This window comes from Podarcis liolepis (genome assembly GCF_965112155.1).
Source record: "Podarcis liolepis genome assembly, chromosome: Z".
Lineage (NCBI taxonomy): Eukaryota > Metazoa > Chordata > Lepidosauria > Squamata > Lacertidae > Podarcis > Podarcis liolepis.
The window spans coordinates 1,108,463-1,128,348 of NC_139570.1; the positions used below are offsets into that span (position 1 = coordinate 1,108,463).

General features: G+C 46.2%; 1 protein-coding gene across 3 annotated transcripts in view; it reads left to right on the top strand.

The window, feature by feature from the left end:
• Positions 1-19,886, top strand: part of GPC3 (glypican 3) — a 244,259-nt gene that overhangs the window by 3,744 nt on the left and 220,629 nt on the right. The window contains exon 2 of one of the 3 annotated variants that reach the window (XM_083486444.1): positions 9,050-9,211. The exons of 1 other annotated variant lie outside the window; for it this stretch is intronic. In XM_083486444.1, coding sequence (XP_083342570.1) covers positions 9,050-9,211 — 162 coding nt within the window. Of the gene's footprint in view, positions 1-9,049; positions 9,245-19,886 lie in introns of all 3 variants that reach the window. One more of the 3 variants, XM_083486443.1, reaches the window with a different exon arrangement.

The window sequence follows — 19,886 nt, forward strand, 5'->3', positions numbered from 1 at the left end:
AGGAGGGTACAGGTGCTCTGTTCCCTTGGTCTATTGGTGGAGGAGATGCTCTGCTGGGGTGCTGGTAACAAAAATGGGGGTGGAGTGGGGGAGTAAAGGAGGGTCAGTTGGTGTGTGTGTGAGAAACCTCCCTATTTTCATCTGAGATGTGTTTGAGGGTACATTTGTGACTAGAGATGGGTGAATTTGTGGAAGCAAGAACATCTCCACAGGGGAGGGGGAGGTAAGCATGTATGTATGTAGCTCAACAGCTGGGTCCCAATTCCTCCATAGTGGCCTTAGCCCTGGTTAGAATCACCAGACATACAGTGAAGCCAAAGTTCAGCTTGGCCAGTTAAGCCCAAAAGGCACATAGAGGGAAGTGCCAGCCAGCCTGGCTTGCTGCCGTTTGGCAAGCATAGAGGCAGGGAAACAACCCTAACAATGACACACAAAAGCCATGGTTTGCAAGCCCACTTCAGCACACAGCGTCACTTCCTAGTTCACAGGAAGCAACAGTTTATGTGTTCAGGTGTAACATGCTTACATTCACATTTGCAGAGAGCATAAGAGAGAGCACACCATGCCTTCTGCACAGCATGCCCACTGTATCTTGGTATTACCACCAACTTATTGCTCCAAAAGGAGCCCACTTCAAAAGAGTTCCTGGATTTGCAAACCCATCCTCATATGCCAACTAGATAATGGCTAGTGTATATAGACAGATCAGCTTCATGACACACACACACACACACACACACACATGCAGAGAGATAGAGAGAGAGAGAGAGAGAGAGAGAGAGAGAGAGACTCCAACGGGGAGGAGTTTCCACAAATGTGCATACTGAAATAACTGCTTTTGGAGAAGGGGCATGCAAAGCCCCACCCCATCATTTAATGCAACGTGGACAGCAAGTAAACAAGTGACTCTCATACAGACTGAGAAAAGCCAGGAGTGGAACAGAGGAAATTGCTTTAAATCAGGTCAGGCCATTTGGCCACTCAACCTGGGGTTGTTTCATTCAACTGCTAGTGACCGCTAAAGGTCTTGCACAAAAAATGTGTGCTTTTGGTTGCATTGCAGGGGGTTGGACTAGGTGGCCCTTGGGGTCCCTTCCAGCTCTATGATTCTATCATTATGTGGAGAAGAACATTGTCAGGATTTTGTTAGTAATATAGAATTCTCTCTTGGACATTCAGTAAGTACCAGAAAGATTAAACATGCCTTGAGTCTGGTCTTCCTGTTCATGATGTTGAAATGGGGGCCTGTTCATTCTCTTTGCTCCCTGCTGCCCTCCAGGGTGTAGCTATGGAGCCCAAAATCAAGATGCAATGCTTTCCCTAGGGCAGGAGCTGCTTTAGCCCTGCTTCAGGTGTCAGTCTGGAGGGGATTAACCTACCTTTGCCCTACCTTTGGTACAAGCAAGCGATAACTGCAGTGCATTGTCTAGTTGTAGATAGATACGCCTTCGATTGTACACCTGTGTTGGGCTTTTTCTACCATTGCTTTATGCATACTGTGTTACACTTACACATTTGGGGGAGCACTGGGGCCCCTCTGTGTTTAAGAGAGGCATCTCCTCTGTGTTTAAGAGAGGCATCTCCTACAGAAACCTGAAATTGAACAAGGTCAGTAAAGCTGTATAACAAACTAAGGACTTATCCTCACTTCCCTTTCCTCTGCACTTTCCAGGCATCGTACACAATTTAAAGCTCCATGTCCAAGTGTCCTGTTGTTGTTCCAGAGCTTTAAAGCTCAATAGGAGCAAATCACAATCTTAGAAAATCTCAATTGATGTTTGTTTGCTCCAATTCAGCTTTAGAGAGCAGGTTTTTGCAGGGAAAGTTTGGGGCAAAAATTCTCTCTCTCCCTCCCTCCCTCTCCCTTCCCTCTATTTGAGTTGATTATTCTCGTTTAAGTCTCTAGAAGCACCAAACTAGGATAATAGAATCAAAGAATTGTAGAGTTGGAAGGTACACTTGAGAGTAATCTAGTCCAACCCCCTGCAAGGCAGGACATCCCTGACAGAAGACCAGCCAACCTCTGCTTAAAAACCTCCAAGGAAGGAGAGCCCACCACCTCTCGTGGGAGACTGTTCCACTGCCAAACAGCCCTCACTGTCAGAAAATTTTTCTGAATGCATAGTTGGAATCTCCTTTCTTGTAGCTGGAAGCCATGGGTTCGAGTTCTGCCTTCCAGAGCAGGAGAAAACAAATTGAAGGTGCTGAGTTCTTCCCTGAGACCTTGGAGGCTGAATTGAACTGAAGGGGAGGAGAATTGCAGTTCATAGCTTGCTGCTAGCTGATGATCTTGGCTGCTTGGACTTTTCCCCTGGCTCACAGCATTTGTGTCTGCTTGCTGCTTCCCCAGCACATCTCTGCAAAAGTGGCAGATATGGATGCCCTCCTGGAAAAATAGGAAGGTTTAACCTGTAACATTTCAGTACAGAGAAATGAGACTTTTGGAGAGGGGGTTAAGTGAAAAGCACCTGCAGAACCTGGAGTTGTTGTGGTGATTGGCTTCTCCTGGGCATGTATGCATTATAGATATATATGTGATTTCAAAGTGGGTGCTAATGATGCTTTTGGTCGCTTTCCTCCTTCTCCATTTAGTAGTGTGCGGCAGTTTTCAGGTCTTTTAGTTTGCCACATAATTGAGTTTTCCGCTCTTAATTATTTCAGGCCCGTAAGTTATTCTCTTGATAGCAGAGAAGCAAGGAGCAGGCTCCCCCCTTCCTTCCAAACTGCCTCAACCTGCTTGCAGCAATTGCTGTACACTGTGGCCATTTAGGGCTTGTTCCTCCTCTGCCAAGGGATAAATTTTAACAACTTCCTGAAGTGCTCTCTTCCCTTGTGTTCCTCTTCCCTTGATGGCTTTAGGAACTGTGTTATGTATTTATGTGCATAATTAAAATATATGGGAGCTATAGACCCCTACAGATTGGAAATGCACTCTTTTTATGGTTGGAAATGTTCAGAATCTGTCTTGGAGGTTCACATGGCCCTCTGTGTTATTTGAGAATCTTATGATTTTATCAGCAAATGTTAACTTAATCCCACCCCCTCCCCATGAGGCAGAGAACTGTAGAAATTAATATCTTTAACTGTTTTGTTCAGGGATAGAACATCTGCCCTGCATGTAGAAGCTCCCAGGCTCCGGCTCTGGAAGAGCTGCTCTCTGAACCCCTGGTTTGCTGCTGTCAGTCAGTGCAGTTAAAACTGAGGTAGATGGACCGATGACTTGTGCTGGCTGGCTGTGATGGTAATGGTAATCCAAAACATCAGGTTGGCCAGGGCTGTTCTTGAGTGTTCCAAGTACTCCACACATATTGTCTCAGAAACCGTTATGACAGTGCTGTAAGAGGCCCCCAGTTGTCTCCTGCTCCATGTTTTTATTCACTTGGATAACAAAGGCTTGTATCTTCAGGGCAAAGTGCTTCATGTGTTTTTAGGTTCTTGTGATAAGCTAAGAGGAGGTGTTCCTGCAGAAGGTCATCTGGCAGGTTTCTAGGAGAAGCAGCAGCATCTGGGTGCAGGGCTTCCCAAATCATGACTCTTGTGCTACACTAGCCCAGCTGTGGCATGTGTCAAGTCCCCAAAACTCCACGTGGCAGAACCACGTGCCGGGTACATGTGGTGCTTCCATATTTATTGGTTTTGTTGCATTTATATCCTGTCTTTTTCTCCAAGGAGCTTATGGTAGAGTGCACAGTTCCCCACTTCCTCATTAATCCCCACAACAACCTTGTGAGGTGGGTTAGACCGAAGAGGCATGGACTGACTCCAAGGCCACCCAGGGAGTTTCATGGCTGAGTGGGGATTTGAACCTGATCTCCTGGGTCCCTAGTCTGATGCTCTAAACATTATACCACACTGGGTCATATGGGTGAACATTGAGACAGTCCCTGTTGGATGCAGCACCTACCCCATTTCCACATGTGTTGGGACTGAAGCCCACTGCAGGTTCCAAACTAGTGACCAGAGGGATATCTGGGGAGAGTGGGCTCCTCACCACCTGGAGAAACACCTGGAGGAAAGCTGCAGGCAGATGAAGTATAGAGTGATCCACCATGCTGGATTCCTCACTGGCCACGCAAGGCAGCATGAGGACTGCTGGGGGGGGGGGGAGAGGGTGTCAAATGTTGTCACGGGCCTCAAAATAGAAAAGAAAAAGGCCTTGAGGGCTGCAGTTGGACTGCCCTTGGCTGTGTTGGACTGCCCTGTTCTAAATTATTTCATCTTTAGTTTTGGCTAGAAGTTATGGGCATGTGTGTGTGTGTGTGTGTTGATCCTGAGACTACCTGCCTGTGAAAGAGGTGCTCTGCCTGTTGAGTTACAGCCCTAACACTCTCTCCTCTCAACCACACAGGGGCCCTGCCTCGTGCTATGGTGGATTTGCTTAAGATCAAGAGACTTCCTTTGCTTGTGCTGGGGTACCCGTGGCATCATCCTTTTCCTGGCCATTGCAACCTCAACCCGGCACAGCTTGACTAAGACACACTACATTTGGGCCTGGAGGCGGGAGGGTGTCACACAGGATAAGGCATAACAGATGCCCTAAGCCAGATCCTCCTTGTGTTCTGGTTTTTATAACCTATTGAGCCTCGTTGGCATACAATTTATCTCTTTTTCATTAGGTTCTTAAAAACAGATAGCCCAGAGCTTGACCTGCATGTTGTCATTCCCCGCCAGCCATTACCACCTCTGCACCACTGTGGGCATGGAAAAACTTTCTGCAACAGATGTCCGATGTATTTATTGCATTGCGGATATATGAGCTTTCCAGTAAAATAAAATATGGCACAAGAAAATCTAATTGCCTAATAATTCTCTCATGCTTTTTTATATATACTGGTATATAAAAAGTGTGATCCCCATGGTACACCTCTGCCTGCCACCAAACACATCCCTGCTAGGCTGCTGCTCCATCTGGTCTTTTGGGGGGAAACTATTCTTGTTTGAGATTTGTAAAGAAATGGTTTGAAGCTGCCAAATTCCACACAATGCAATGCTTCCCCCCTTTGCCTTTCTCTCCCACTCCAATTTTCTGGGGGTGCTCTTGCCACAGACTCTTCTTGGGTGCTTTTTTGAACTCTCGCTGAGATGCAAAGTTCAACTTTGTACCACACTTTTCTGGAACAGGTTGGGCTATGCAGTGGTTGAATCTAGACTTTTGAAGGTCCCTTGCTGGATATGGGAGACAGAAATTCTGGGCAAATGTGAATCAAGAGCCCAACAGGCAGGATGTGCTGCTCCATTGACCAGACAGAAGGGTTGTCTTAACACTGTTTTGTCTGTCACAGGGCCTGCTCCTTTCTGTGGAGGAATTCCAGCCTGGGTATGGTGTCAGGTAGCTAGCCAGGATGAGCACCTTTTAACAGGACATTTGCTCTAGGCAGCTGCTTGGCTCGTGAGTTGTGGTTGCATCTCTTGAGCTGTGGCAGGCAGTCACAAGCCATGGGGATGTTGCCTTGGGGCAAGAGGTTGTGCTCAGTGGTGCTTCTGCTCTGCCCAGCTTCGCTCATCTTTATTAATGTTACGGAAAAATCTAGGTGTGAGGCTGCTCAGTCACTAGCTCGTTGGGCAGAGTCTGTGGGTCCCTGCGGAATAAAGGAAGGAGTCCAGCCACCAACCGGAGCAAATAGCTGTAGACCAAAGTTTATTGCGCAACAGGTTCAAAGAGGAATCAAGGACTTTTAAAATTTCCCACCATATCCCAGAATACAGTTCGTACAGCATCATTGCTACATCACTGACATGACACAAAAGGGGAGAGGTTAACCTTGGCAAACATGTCCAGACAAGTCCTTGGTACAAGATTAGCATAAGCAGACATGGCAGGGCAAGACTCAGGTATAAGATTAGCATAGGCAAACACCTCTGAAGTCCCACCACCCAAAGTACAATAGACCTTCCTTTGCATGTCTGGTCCCTTGGCAAGTCTGGGGGTGGGATTAGGCTTCCCTTGGCCAACAATCAGCTCAGCAATTGTCCCCTCTGGGAACCTCCTGGGGTAGGAGGTGTGTATACATGTCCTCATTCTTGGGGAGGTGGCAGGGGAAAGAGTCCTTTTCCCAAGCGCAAAATAGTGTTGAAATAGAGGAAACTGGCAAAGGAGTTGATTTTATATGATTGTTAAAGCTAGGTAACTTCCCTGAGCTGTCAAGTCGAAAGGATACATTTATGCATAATATTTGTAACATTTAGCAACTTTAAAGATGTGACCCCCCCCGTAATTTCCATAACAATTAATAAGGGCAGGCTGGTTGGTGTTTGGTCTGTGGGCTGCAGTTGTGAAAGCTGAGCAGCAGAAAGAGATCAGAATGGGCACACTTTCCCCCAGTGTTGTATTGCTAGAACCGAGGGTGGGTTTCCTTCTCAGAGGGGGTTGCCAATGGCATAGTTGCAAATAAGGGGGTGTTTTGGGAGACTGAGAAGAGCAGTTGTGAGATACAGTGGCTTTGAGGTGCCTTCATTTCCCCCTCCCCACCAACCACCTGAAAACAGATCAGAAGATAAAGCAATCTTTAGGCTAAGGACCATTAAGCAAATAAATTATCTTAGCTGCCAGAGAGAGAGAGATTTTTTCTCCAGAGAGCTCTCAGACTTGAATTAAAATGATTGGGAGGAGAGTGTTGCATGCTCTGGCAGATTTGATGCTCTGCGGGGCTTATTCATCTCTCCACCTGAGGCTAGTGCTTGGCAGCTATGCAGCAGAACAAGAGTTGCACCTGAACACCTCCCCAGGGGTGACCTGGTGTGTCTAACTGCCCTCTTTGTCGGTGAGCAGATTTCTGCAGCAGCCTTGCATGGAAGTGAGCTTAGTGTGATTTAGCACAAACGTTTGGCTCCCAAATGTGTTTACTGGTTGGCTTGCCCTCGTGGGTGGCCGTTTGCCATTTGCAGCACATCAAGTGGTCTGGAAAACAGAGATGGGTGAGTGAGAGAATCTACCAGTTTTGCAAACTCTTCATTTGGGAGGCAATTTTTACTTCTTGCCTGATGCCTGCATTGTAGAGGGTGCTGGACAAGGGGATCCAGAGAATCCTTTCTAACTCTGTAGACATTGAGAAGGCCAGCACAAAAGAACAGGGCAGAAAGAGTGAGGGAGATGCCACACTTTGCAGTGAGATGCAGCATTTTCGGTTTAGCCAAATGTCCCTGGATCCAGCCCAGCAGGCCTTTCTTCTTTCTTCAGGGTTCAATTCCCACTCAACCCAGAAGCTGCTTGGGTGACCTTGGGGGCAAGTCTCTGCCTGTCTCAGCTTAGCCTACCCCACAGGGTTGTTGTGGGAGGGTTAAATGAGGAGGGAGAGAGACACATGCATGCCACCTTGAGCTCCTTGGAGGAAAAGGTGGGATACCAAGGCAATCAATCAATCAATCAATCAATCAATCAATCAATCAATCAATGATAACATAAATAGTCACTGATTCCCACAGTCCTGGCTCAGGAAGGAACAATGTCATTTTCACGTTCTGTTTCCCTGTAACGGCACAGTCCAGCTCACTCCCATACTTCTTCACCTCCCTCCCTCTTGCTCTGAAACCTAATTTCCTGGCTTTGCAGCTGTTCTGGTCTGCTTCCCCTGCATTTAAGTTCCTTAAAACAATCTGGCTTTTTCAGTGCAATGGGGAATCATGCTAGAAGAGTCATATGGATGGTGAAGCGTTCCTGCAGGGCCAGCACCTGGCTGCTGACGGGGGCCAGCCAAATATATGAAGCCTGAGGGGCTGCGGACAGTCAGACACACACCTCCCAATTCCCTTGACTAAATAGAGCCCCCATGACCAGGCATAGTGTACCTCAATATCACTTGCCGTCAAAGCCCATAGGTTTGCCTCTTTCTTGCTATGCTTTGAGGGCATGTCTTCCATCCTCCTGTGTTACTATCATTTAGCATGATGCACAGGGACCATGCTGTCAGAAAGACTTCCTGCCCTCACTGAGGCTTCCTGTGGTGATAGAACGGTGTCTGGTTGCCTTCTGTAGCAGAGAAAGTGGGCTTGCCAGCCAACGGTGCCCTGTGCAACTGGAGCATCCCCTTCCACCCGGGGTGTTTAATATTTCCCTTTGTGTTTTTGTTCTTAATGTGCTTTTTATTGAGCGGAAGAACAGGCGGTGCTTGTCTGGCATTCCTTTGCAGTTAGCCAAGGAGTCTAATGCCCTTATAAAAATGGATAAAACAAGAGAGGAAGATTTAATTTGTGCACTAGAGATGACTTACTGGAGGGCAAGTGGCAAGGGTCTTGTGCTCCTTGTTCAGGGCAGGTCAGAAGCGCCAAAGGGGCTCTGTCCAGCCCAGCCTCCTGTTCTCACAGTGGCCACAAAGGCCCACAAGCAGGACCTGAGAGGAAGAGCAGGACTCTCCCCTCTTGCAGCTTCCGGCAACTGCTGCTCAGTAAGCACTACGGCCACCAACCACGGAGGCAGAGCATGGCCATCAGCTTGATCCAAATATAATCCTTCCCTTTCTTTGCTAAAATGGATGGTTCCAGGGCCTGGTCTTGTGGGTACATGAGGTCATTCCCTTTCCAAAGCTAAGCAGATCTCAATCTGGCCCAGATTTTCTCAGGAGATCACTGGGGAAGACACTTTGTAGGCAGACGGGAGTCCCATATTGGGAGAAAGGTGGGATAGAAATAAATCACACCTGACCTTGCCTTTGCCAACATGGTGCCCTCTAGCTCTTTTGGACGACAACTCCTGCCAGCCCCAACCAGCACAACCCATGCAGATGTGGTCCAAAATAGATGGAGGGGGAGTGGCTCCAGGTTGATGCAAATGCATCAAAATTATATCTGTGAGTTTTTAGAAAAAAGGAAACCTCACAGTAGGGCTGCTATGAAGGGGTTCCTGTTCCACCCCCTTCCTCTCTGGGGTCCAGATCCAATGTGCAGCTTGACTGGTGGAAAGAGAGGAAACAGCACAAATATTCCAATCACGGACCAGAGCTCTCCAGTATTCCTTTACCAAAGCACCCAGAGTCTCTGAACATACTGGTTCCTGCCTCTCTGTTTGAGGACTTGCTGTGTGCTAATGGGATGCTCCCTGATGTTTTGCCTGCAGGATCAGATTTGCAGGTATGCATCCCTAGAGGCCTGACATGCTGCTCCCGGAAAATGGAGGAGAAATACCAAGCCATGGCTCGTTCCAACATGGAGCAGCTCCTGCAGTCAGCCAGCATGGAGCTGAAGTTCCTCATCACCCAGAACGCGGCGACATTCCAAGGTAGGTGGCAGCGTTGCGTGGTGGGTCTTCCAGGTAAGTGGAGCTTCTGCTGGGAAGTCCTGAGGTGGGAAGGCCACTGGCTGGGGTTAGCCAGGCATGCCAGGTTGGGTATCTTCAGAGGGTCAGGGAGTAAGTCCCCCATCCTTCTTCCTGAGTTTATGAAACATGGCTAAGCTGCAACTATGATTGCTGCAGGTGCCCAGTGAGTTGCTCAGAAGTTGAGCTTCAGGTTGGCACAGTTCATTTTGGGATCTCCCTGTGGAGATCCAATCTGTTGCTGTAGTACAAAAAACCAGCACTTCTCCTGCCTCACATAATACTCATGTTGCAATCAGTGGTCTGCTGGTCCCTACAGTATTCATAGTCCATTAATAGATCATCTCACTGCAGTAAGAATTTCTTAGGCAACACGTTGAGAAAACACTACTAAGCAGCAAACAATCACTTTTTTAAAAAGTATGTTTCGAACTTAGTAAAATGAATAATTCCTTTTCAGCCTGGCCTTTGGCTTGATCTTAACTATCTATGGCCTTTTAGAGTGGGTGGGATGTGGGGTTTTTAATTTTGTTTCCAAAAAATGTTTTACACACACACACACACCGTATTTTTCGCTCTATAAGACGCACCAGACCACAAGACGCACCTAGTATTTGGAGGAGGAAAGCAAGAATAAAAATATTCTGAATTTCAGAAGCCAGAACAGCAAGAGGTGTCGCTGTGCAGCGAAAGCTTCTGCGCAGCCTGCATTCGCTCCATAAGACGCACACACTTCCCCTTACTTTTTAGGAGGGAAAAAATGAGTCTTATAGAGCAAAAAAACCAGTATATGTAGAGAAAGAGAGAGAGATTTACATCAATAATATTTTATCTAAATCAAAATTAGCACGTGTGGCTGTTTGGGCTACTGCACTGGATGGATAATAATAATAATAATAATAATAATTAATAATAATAAATTTTTATTTGTATCCCGCCCTCCGCAGCCGAAGCCGGGCTCAGAGCGACTAACATCAAATGTATAACACATTAACATAAAATCAGACAATCAATTAAAAAACATCCTCAAATCAGATCAGGATCAGAATAAAATCCAGTCAGATGGCAACCCGCAGATTAGGGTTGGGGGCCTTAAATGCTCACCAGGCCCAACTGTTTGTGCTGAACTTACATGGGCCTGTGAGAAAAATTGGGAGGCCACTTTCATGCAAGTTTTTATGAAAGGGGAGAGGGAGTCAGACTGAACCCCGACCAAAGGCCTGGCAGAACAGCTCTGTCTTGCAGGCCCTGCGGAAAGATGTCAAGTCCTGCAGGGCCCTTGTCTCTTGTGACAGAGCGTTCCACCAGATTGGAGCCACAGCCGAAAAAGCCCTGGCTCTAGTTGAGGCCAGCCTAACCTCTCTGTGGCCTGGGACCTTCAGGATGTTTTTATTTGAAGACCATAAGTTCCTCTGTGGGACATACCAGGAGAGGCGGTCCCGTAGGTACGAGGGTCCTAAGCCATATAGGGCTTTAAAGGTTAAAACCATCACCTTAAACCTGATCCTGTACTCCACCGGGAGCCAGTGTGTCTGGTATAGCACCGGGTGAATGTGATCTCGCAGCAAAGACCCCGTAAGGAGTCTCGCCATGGCATTCTGCACCTGCTGGAGTTTCTGGGTCAGTCTCAAGGGCAGCCCCACGTAGAGCGAGTTACAATAATCCAGTCTGGAGGTGACCGTCGCGTGGATCACAGTGGCTAGGTCAGGGCAAGAGAGGTAAGGAGCCAACTGCTTAGCTTGTCGGAGATGAACAAATGCCGCCTTTGTTGTAGCTGCAATCTGCACCTCGATGGAAAGGGAGGTGTCGAGGATTACACCCAAACTCTTAAAGGACGGTGCTGGCACTAATTGCACCCCCGCAAGAGATGGGAGTTGCCCCCCCCAATCCCATATCCTCCCTTCCCAGCCAAAGGACCTCTGTCTTCGAAGGATTTAACTTCAACCAGCTCCCATGTAACCATCCAGCCACAGCTTCCAAACATCTGATCAGTGTTTCTGGGGCTGAGTCAGGATGGCCATCCATCAACAGATAGAGTTGGGTGTCATCAGCATACTGATGGCAGCCCAACCCAAAACTCCAGACAAGCTGGGCGAGGGGGCGCATAAAGATGTTGAAAAGCATTGGGGAGAGTATTGCACCCTGAGGCACTCCACACACCAAGGAGTGGCGCGATGACAGTTCCCCCCTCCCAAGCACCACCCTCTGTCCCCGACCAGAGAGAAACGAGCGCAGCTATTGAAGGACTGTGCCCTGGATCCCCACGTCGGCAAGGCGGTGGTCCAGGAGTTCGTGATCGACCATGTCAAAGGCTGCTGACAGCTCTAGAAGAATCAGCAGCCCCGACCCGCCTCGATCCAGCTTCCTATGAAGATCATCTGTTAGGGTGATCAGAGCCATCTCGGTCCCATGACCAGCGCGGAAGCCAGACTGGAATGGATCCAGAGCCGATGTTTCATCCAGAAACCTACCAAGCTGTTCAGCAACCGCTCTCTCAATCACCTTACCCAGGAATGGAAGATTCGAAACTGGGCGGTAATTGGATAGATCTAAGGGATCTAATGATGTTTTCTTTAAGAGCGGGTGCACCACTGCCTCCTTCAGTTCCCCTGGGAATGTCCCGGTGCCAAGAGACAAATTAATGATATCCCCCAGGGGGGCCCGCACCTCGTCTGGACATGCTCTAAGCAGCCAAGACGGTCACGGGTCAAGAGGACAGGTTTCCAGCTTTCCAGCTCGGAGGAGTTAATGATCATCACCCCTGTGGAACAGGGGTAGGCAACCTAAGGTCCGTGGGCTGGATCTGGCTCAATCGCCTTCTCAATCCAGCCCATGGTTTAAATAAAATGTGTCCTTTTATTTGAAATGCATCTCTGGGTTATATGTGGAGCATAGGAATTCGTTCGTTATTTTTTTAAAAATATAGTCCGGCCCCCCACAAGGTCTGAGGAATGGTGGACCCGCCCACAGCTTAAAAAGGTTGCTGACCCCTGCTGTGGACTCTGTACTCAAGAACAGTGATCTTAACAGCACCACCAAGGATCTGTTCTTACCTGCATAATCTCCTCTCACAGCTGTACAGATGTCTTTGAGCTGTGCATCTACATCCACCCACAAACATTTCAATAAGAATTATTTATGTTTTAAACAGCAACAGATTGGTAGTTATAAACATCTATTTGAAAACTGAGGTGTGTGTTGATATTCATGCAAGGCTGCTGCAGAAAGGTTGAAATGCAGACAAACCAAACCATGAACCCCCAGGCCATGACAAGAGTGGAGGAGTTTCATGATAGGAGTCCTTCAGGTAAGCAGCCTTTGGAAGTTTTCCTGCCTGAAGTGTTAACAAGTTTTCAGTCGTGGAAACCTGGGCTAAAGCAGGTATTACAACACCATTCTCCCAGAGAAAAAGCCTGGGATTGTCAGAAGGGGGAAATAGCAAGTTGTGGCTCTTTCTCCATCTGCGTGTAGCAGGGTGAGATAGTGGTGACTCCCCTCTTCTGGGTCATTTATTTGGGGTCTTGGCAGTCTATCTCTGTGGGGGTTTTATAACAGAATCTAAACAACATAAGGACAAATCTAGTAAGAAACTGCACAGGGCTATGAAAAGTCTTTCTCTTAGAAACAGCTAGTTCTGTGAAGCCTTCCAGAATAAAAAACAGTCTTTACCTGCTGACAGGAGGACAACAAAGAGGGAAGCCAGTCTTGATTCGCAGGGAAGAAAATTGCAAGCAGCCGTTGAGGAGGCCCTCCTCTCTCATGTCTCACAGTCCTTTTTGTTACTGTGCTTAGAGAATGATGAATAGTGTCACTGCCAGGTCCCCTGCACTGGTCAAGGGTTGCTAGTTTCTGATTCTCTGTCTATGCTAGACTTCAGTTGCAAATGCAGGTGGGGGAAGTATGCAGTTTCGCTAAGAAATATCCTGACCAGGACTGCTGGGAAGAAATAATCTGATAGCTCAGAGCTCTTTTTTTTCCAAACAAACAAACAAACAAATTGTTGAGTTGGAAGGGACCAGGAGGGTCATCTAGTCCAACCTCCTGCAATGCAGGAATTTAACCTTTTATTTCCACACCCTTGATACCTGGGGCTGCTCGGAGTCGGATTGCAAGAGGTTCCAGGACCAAGATGAATAGGAAGGGAGACAGTGGGCATCCTTGTTTTGTGCCTCTTTGGATGCTATGGTATTGGAGTCCATATTGTTAATTTTGCTGAGATTGGGAGTAAATTTCTTTGAGGGTTTTTAGGAGGTGGGGCCAAATCTTGTGTTAGTTAATACTGCTACTAGATATTTCCATTCTAAGCAATCAAAAGCTTAAAAGAAGGTGCCTAGGAACATAATTGTCAGTGGGAGTTTGGTTGTTGTTCTTTTTTTTAAAATGATATTTATTACTTTTCTAACAGTTTCAACACAACACTACAAACAAAAAAAGGGGAAAAAAGAACAATAGAAATACAATACAAAAACACCACATAACACATTGAACTAACAAAACAAAACAAAAACAATTTAAAAACACCTCAAACATTTTCAATATCTTATCTTTCCTTCGCTTATTTCCAACAACCTCCTCACACCTCCCTTTTTGTATTCCACTTCTATTAATTGTTTCAGCAATTCCTTTCCATCTTCCTCTGTTTTCTATCCTATAATTATCTTAACACATTCTTGCCTTATTTTTTCCTTTAATTTTCTACTCATCTATTTATACTTAATTCCTTATAACATTTCTACTAAAGCCATATAACTTCATTCCAACATTCTTCTAACATTCATTAATTTTACAATATTTCTATAAATAGTCTTTAAACTTTTTCCAGTCTTCTTCCCCCGACTCTTCTCCCTGGTCTCGGATCTTGCCAGTCATTTCCCCCAATTCCATATAGTCCATCAAATTCATCTGCCATTATCCAACACTTCACTGCTTTCAAGAAGCAGCCATTCTCTCAGCCAGCAAAAAGCAGATGGTTCACAACAAAGTTTATGGGTCCGGCAGGGCAAGTCCACCTCCTTCTTTGGCATCCGTCAATATCTTAAATTTTACTCAAGGCTTCCTGCCCTGCCAAACAAATCTAGAGACGTCCCTCTGCCACCTCCTGAACCTATCCATCCCATCCAAAACTTGCAATGTTTGAAACAAAAGCAACATCCCCGACAACACAGCAACCCTCATCCCCACCACAGCAACTTGGCCCAACAATAACAACTTCAGATTTGTCCATATTTCCAAATCCCCCTTCTCTTCAATCCAACGTCCTTCACAGTTATCCTTGAATAGATTCACATTTTGGGCAGTCATACTAACCCCCAATACCTCTCTTTCTCAACTGATGTTAGTCCTGTCTCCTTCTGAAACTCTGTCAAGCTTTCCTTTTCCTCAGGTAGGGCTCTGGTCCTCAACTTCGTCTGTTTTTCTTTAAGTTCAATCATAACAAATGTCAGCTTATGTTCATCAAGTTGTCCTTGTATGGATGGGACTCTCTCTCTCTCCAGTTGTATTGCTTTACATTCAGCAGCAAGGGTTTTCTCCTTGACTTCATCCGCAGTTTGCTGTATCAGAGTAGATTCCTGTATCAATTTCTGGATGGTTTCTGTATTGGTATTCACCTTTTGTCCCAGATTATTTAAACTTTCTACAATTAAGTCTATTTTAATATTTGCAGCATCCACTTTCACATTTATCACGTCTGTTTTCTTGTGAAGCTGTTTCAGCGAATCGTTTATTTTCACTATTGTGACCGCTAAGGCCTCTTCTGTCGACATTCCATCTGTTTTTTCCTTTCCATTTGCCATAACACTTAAGAGATTCAAGGTCAATCCCAGAGTCTCACAATTCTTTATCTTGCAGCTGGAAATTCCCCTAGCCCAGCTCCTGTAAAGCAACCAATTTCAAAAGCTTCCACTAGGGGAAACCAGTTTCTATTTGTATTAGTCAGTAAAGTCCTCTTTTAAACACAGTTCCAATAATCCAAAGTTAGTTTCAGTTTTCAGTTACTTTTACTCCTTTTTTTTTTTTTTAAGAATAGCCGGAGACTGTAGAAACAATGTATTCTCTTGTTTAGCTACCTGTCAATGAACGTTCTAATCGCTGTCAATGAACATTCCAAAAGACATCAATCCTGCTAGCAGCCCGTTTCCAGGGTCACAGCGGCGGTATTTTAACTCTCTTGACTCTCTCCTACAGGCATATTCAGTCCACCACTTCCCCCTCTCTTCTCCTGTCTCCAAAGGGGGGGGGGGTTAGTTCTTTGCCGATGGAGATTTAGTCTTTTACAAAAGGCTTTCCCAAACTTCAGTTTGCAGCCTCATTGCTTTAGTTTATTTACAAAAGGGGGAGGCGGACTTCCTGTATTGAACCTCCCCGTTTCGATGCCAAATTAAACATTTAAAAATCCAATTCCCCCACTTCAGCTCTACTCACGGATAATTACTTTAGAGTCAAATTGTCCACAGGAAAAAGTCAGCGCTCTCCGGCAACAGCAATGCGGCTTCGCTCCGTGGAAGAAGCAGACAATTCGAAGCACCGTGCCACTCACCCCACGTCGCTCCGGATCCCCGAAACCGGGTTTCCCCGCGAGTAGGGGAGGCGCAAAAGGTGCCCGCCGAATCCCACGTTCACAGGCTTCAGTTGTTTTGCTGTGTTCAATAAGATTTAGTAGTTTCCCAATAGGATTTGCTATGTTGCAACCAGGGACAAAGTCTGCCTGATCTGGGGTGATTAGTTTGTATAGGAAGATTTTTAGGTGGTTAGCCAGGATTGATGTGAATATATTAATATATTACTATTGAAAATGGATGGAGGGGTATATGTATGTATATATGTGTGTGTATATAGATGATGTTTTTATTTGTTTGTTTATTCAGAAGGGGATAAAGAAAAGAAGAAAAGTATAGTACTACTTTAAAAAGGGGGGGAGGGGGAATGAAAATGCCAGGACTTTAAAAAGTTTATTAAAAAAACAACAACATGTTGAGGTGTTGTAATCAAAAAAATAAAAGGTAGAAATAAGATGTAATGATAGACATAGTGAGAAAGCAGGATTTTTAATATGAGAAAATAATAGTAAAAAATAAGTGAGTAATAGAAAATGCATGAAAATGAATAAAAAATCAAAACTAATGGTATTCATGGAAAAAAGAGGTTGTGTATATAATTAAAAATGTATTGGTGGTATTTTTGACTCACAGGCACTTTTAATTTCACTGCGGGGCCCACAGGGCCTGGGTGTCGGGCCCTTGCGTGAGGGCTAAGGCGGCAGCCCCAGTGGTTCAGGCCTCCTGCGTGGATGCCATTACACTACTTCAAAGAAAAAATAAATGAAATAATAAATTAGAAAAAATAAAATAAAAATAAAATAAAAATTTCCAGCAGGGGAGGTCCGGTCCCGTGTTGCGTTTGCCCCCCCCCCCGCCGGTGGTCTCTGGCGCACGATTCCCCCCGGGCCCTGGCCTGCCCTTTCACGCTGGTCACCAGGGAGGTTGCCTCGGGGTTGGGCCTGGGATAGGCTGTGTGATTCCTCCTGCCTTTCTCCCTTGGTGGTGGCAGCAGTGATGGTGGGGAAATGGTTCTCAGCTGTTTAGCTCTCCAGGCCTCAGAGATCCACTGGGCCGTCAGTTGGGGGCTCCCAGTCCCGGCAGGGTTGAGACCGCTTGGCGGGCTGGGGGCTAACCCAATCAAGAGGAAGCCACCTCCCACCCATCTGGTCTAGGGAATAACCCACTAACAGTGCCTCCTCTTATCTGGATTGAGCTTCAGTCTGTTGGCTCTCATTCAGCCCATTCCCAAGGTAAGACACTGGTCCAGCACTTCCACTGTCTCACCTGCAGAGGTAAAGGAGCTGTGTGTCATCAGCATATTGCTGACAATGTACCCTAAACCTCTGGATAACCCCACTCAGAAGCTTCATGTAAATGTTAAACAGCATAGCTTTCCAAACTGTGTGTCATGACACATGAGTGTGTCGGCTGCAGTGTGTACAGTGGCATAGCGTGGGTTGTCAGCACCTGGGGCAAGGCAAGTAATTTGCGCCCCCTAACCCGTGGATTTGCACCCCCTAACCCCCAGATGTTGCACCTGGTGCGGCCGGCCCCCCCTGCGCGCCCCCATGCTACGCCACTGAGTGTGTAGGTATGTTGTGTGAAAGCTCCCCATGCTCTTGCTGGGGCTGGAAAAGTTTAGTTTAACTTCCAGTTTGCTAGTAAAACCGAATTACTGTGCCAAGAAATGATGCATGTCTAAAAAGGGTGACATGAAAAGTTTGAAACAAAATAAAAAAATTCCTTCCAGTAGCACCTTGTTTTTGTTTAGTTGTGCCCGACTCTTTGTGACCCCCTGGACCAGAGCACGCCAGGCGCTCCTGTCTTCCACTGCTTTCCGCAGTTTGGTCAAACTCATGCTGGTAGCTTCGAGAACACTGTCCAACCATCTCGTCCTCTGTCGTCCCCTTCTCCTTGCGCCCTCCATCTTTCCCAACATCAGGGTCTTTTCCAGGGAATCTTCTCATGAGGTGGCCAAAGTCTTGGAGCCTCGGCTTCAGGATCTGTCCTTCCAGTGAGCACTCAGGGCTGATTTCCTTAAGAATGGATAGGTTTGCTCTTCTTGCAGTCCATGGGACTCTCAAGTCTCCTCCAGCACCATAATCTGAAAGCATCAGTTCTTGAGCAATCAGCCTTCTTTATGGTCCAGCTCTCACTTCCATACATCACTACAGGGAAAACCATAGCTTTAACTATACGGACCTTTGTTGGCAAGGTGATGTCTCTGCTTTTTAAGATGCTGTCTAGGTTTGTCATTGCTTTTCTCCCAAGAAGCAGGCATCTTTTAATTTCGTGACTGTTGTCACCATCTGCAGTGATCATGGAGCCCAACAAAGTAAAATCTCTCACTGCCTCCATTTCTTCTCCTTCTATTTGCCAGGAGGTGATGGGACCAGTGGCCATGATCTTCGTTTTTTTGATGTTGAGCATCAGACCATATTTTGCACTCTCCTCTCTCACCCTCATTAAAAGGTTCTTTAATTCCTCCTCACTTTCAGCCATCAAGGTTGTGTCATCTGCATATCTGAGGTTGTTGATATTTCTTCTGGCAATCTTAATTCCGGCTAGGGATTCATCCAGCCCAGCCTTTCGCATGATGAATTCTGCATATAAGTTAAATAAGCAGGGAGACAATATACAGCCTTCCCGTACTTCTTTCCCAATTTTGAACCAATCAGTTGTTCCAGATCCAGTTCTAACTGTAGCTTATTGTCCCACATAGAGATTTCTCAGGAGACAGATGAGGTGATCAGGCACTCCCATTTCTTTAAGAGCTTGCCATAGTTTGCTGTGGTTGACACAGTCAAATACTTTTGCCTAGTCAATGAAACAGAAGTAGATGTTTTTCTGGAACTCTCTAGCTTTCTCCATAATCCAGTGCATGTTTGCAATTTGGTCTCTGGTTCCTCTGCCCCTTCGAAATCCAGCTTGCACTTCTGGGAGTTCTCGGTCCACATACTGCTTAAGCCTGCCTTGTAGAATTTTAAGCATAACCTTGCTAGCGTGTGAAATGAGTGCAATTGTGCGGTAGTTGGAGCATTCTTTGGCACTGCCCTTCTTTGGGATTGGGATGTAGACTGATCTTCTCCAATCCTCTGGCCACTGCTGAGTTTTCCAAACTTGCTGGCATATTGAGTGTAGCACCTTAACAGCATCATCTTTTTTAAATAGTTCAGCTGGAAATAGTCCATCACTTCCACTGGCCTTGTTATTAGCAGTGCATTCTAAGGCCCATTTGACTTCACTCTCCAGGATGTCTGGCTCAAGGTCAGCAACCACACTACCTGGGGTGTACGAGACATCCATATCTTACTGGTATAATTCCTCTGTGTATTCTTGCCACCTCTTCTTGATGTCTTCTGCTTCTGTTAGGTCCTTACCACTTTTGTCCTTTATTATGGTAATCTTTGTACAAAAAGTTCCTTTCATATCTCCAATTTTCTTGAACAGATCTCTGGTTTTTCCCATTCTATTGTTTTCCTCTATTTCTTTGCATTGCTTGTTTAAGAGGCCCTTTGGTCTCTCCTTGCTATTCTTTGGAAATTGGATTCAATTTCCTGTATTTTTCACTATCTCCCTCACATTTTGCTTGCCTTCTCTCCCCCGCTATTTGTAAGGCCTCATTGGACAGCCACTTTGCTTTCTTGCATTTCCTTTTCATTGCGATGGTTTTCGTTGCCGCCTGTTGTATAATGTTACGAGCCTCCGTCCATAGTTCTTCAGGCACTCTGCCTACCAAATCTAAATCCTTAAACCTGTTCCTCACTTCCACTGTGTATTCATAAGGGATTTGACTTAGATTGTATCTTACCGGCCTAGTGGTTTTTCCTACTTTCTTCAGTTTAAGCTTGAATTTTGCTATAAGAAGCTGATGATCTGAGCCACAGTCAGCTCCAGGTCTTGTTTTTGCTGACTGTATAGAGCAGGGGTCTGCAACCTTTAAGACAAAAAGAGCCACTTGGACCCATTTCTGAAGGGGAAAAAAACTGGGAGCCGCAAAACCACTGCGACATTTAAAACAAATATATCTCCGGAGCCGCGATCTGACAGCGGGCGGGAAGGTGACGTCGGGATGGTGCGTGACTAACGCATGCACCGCC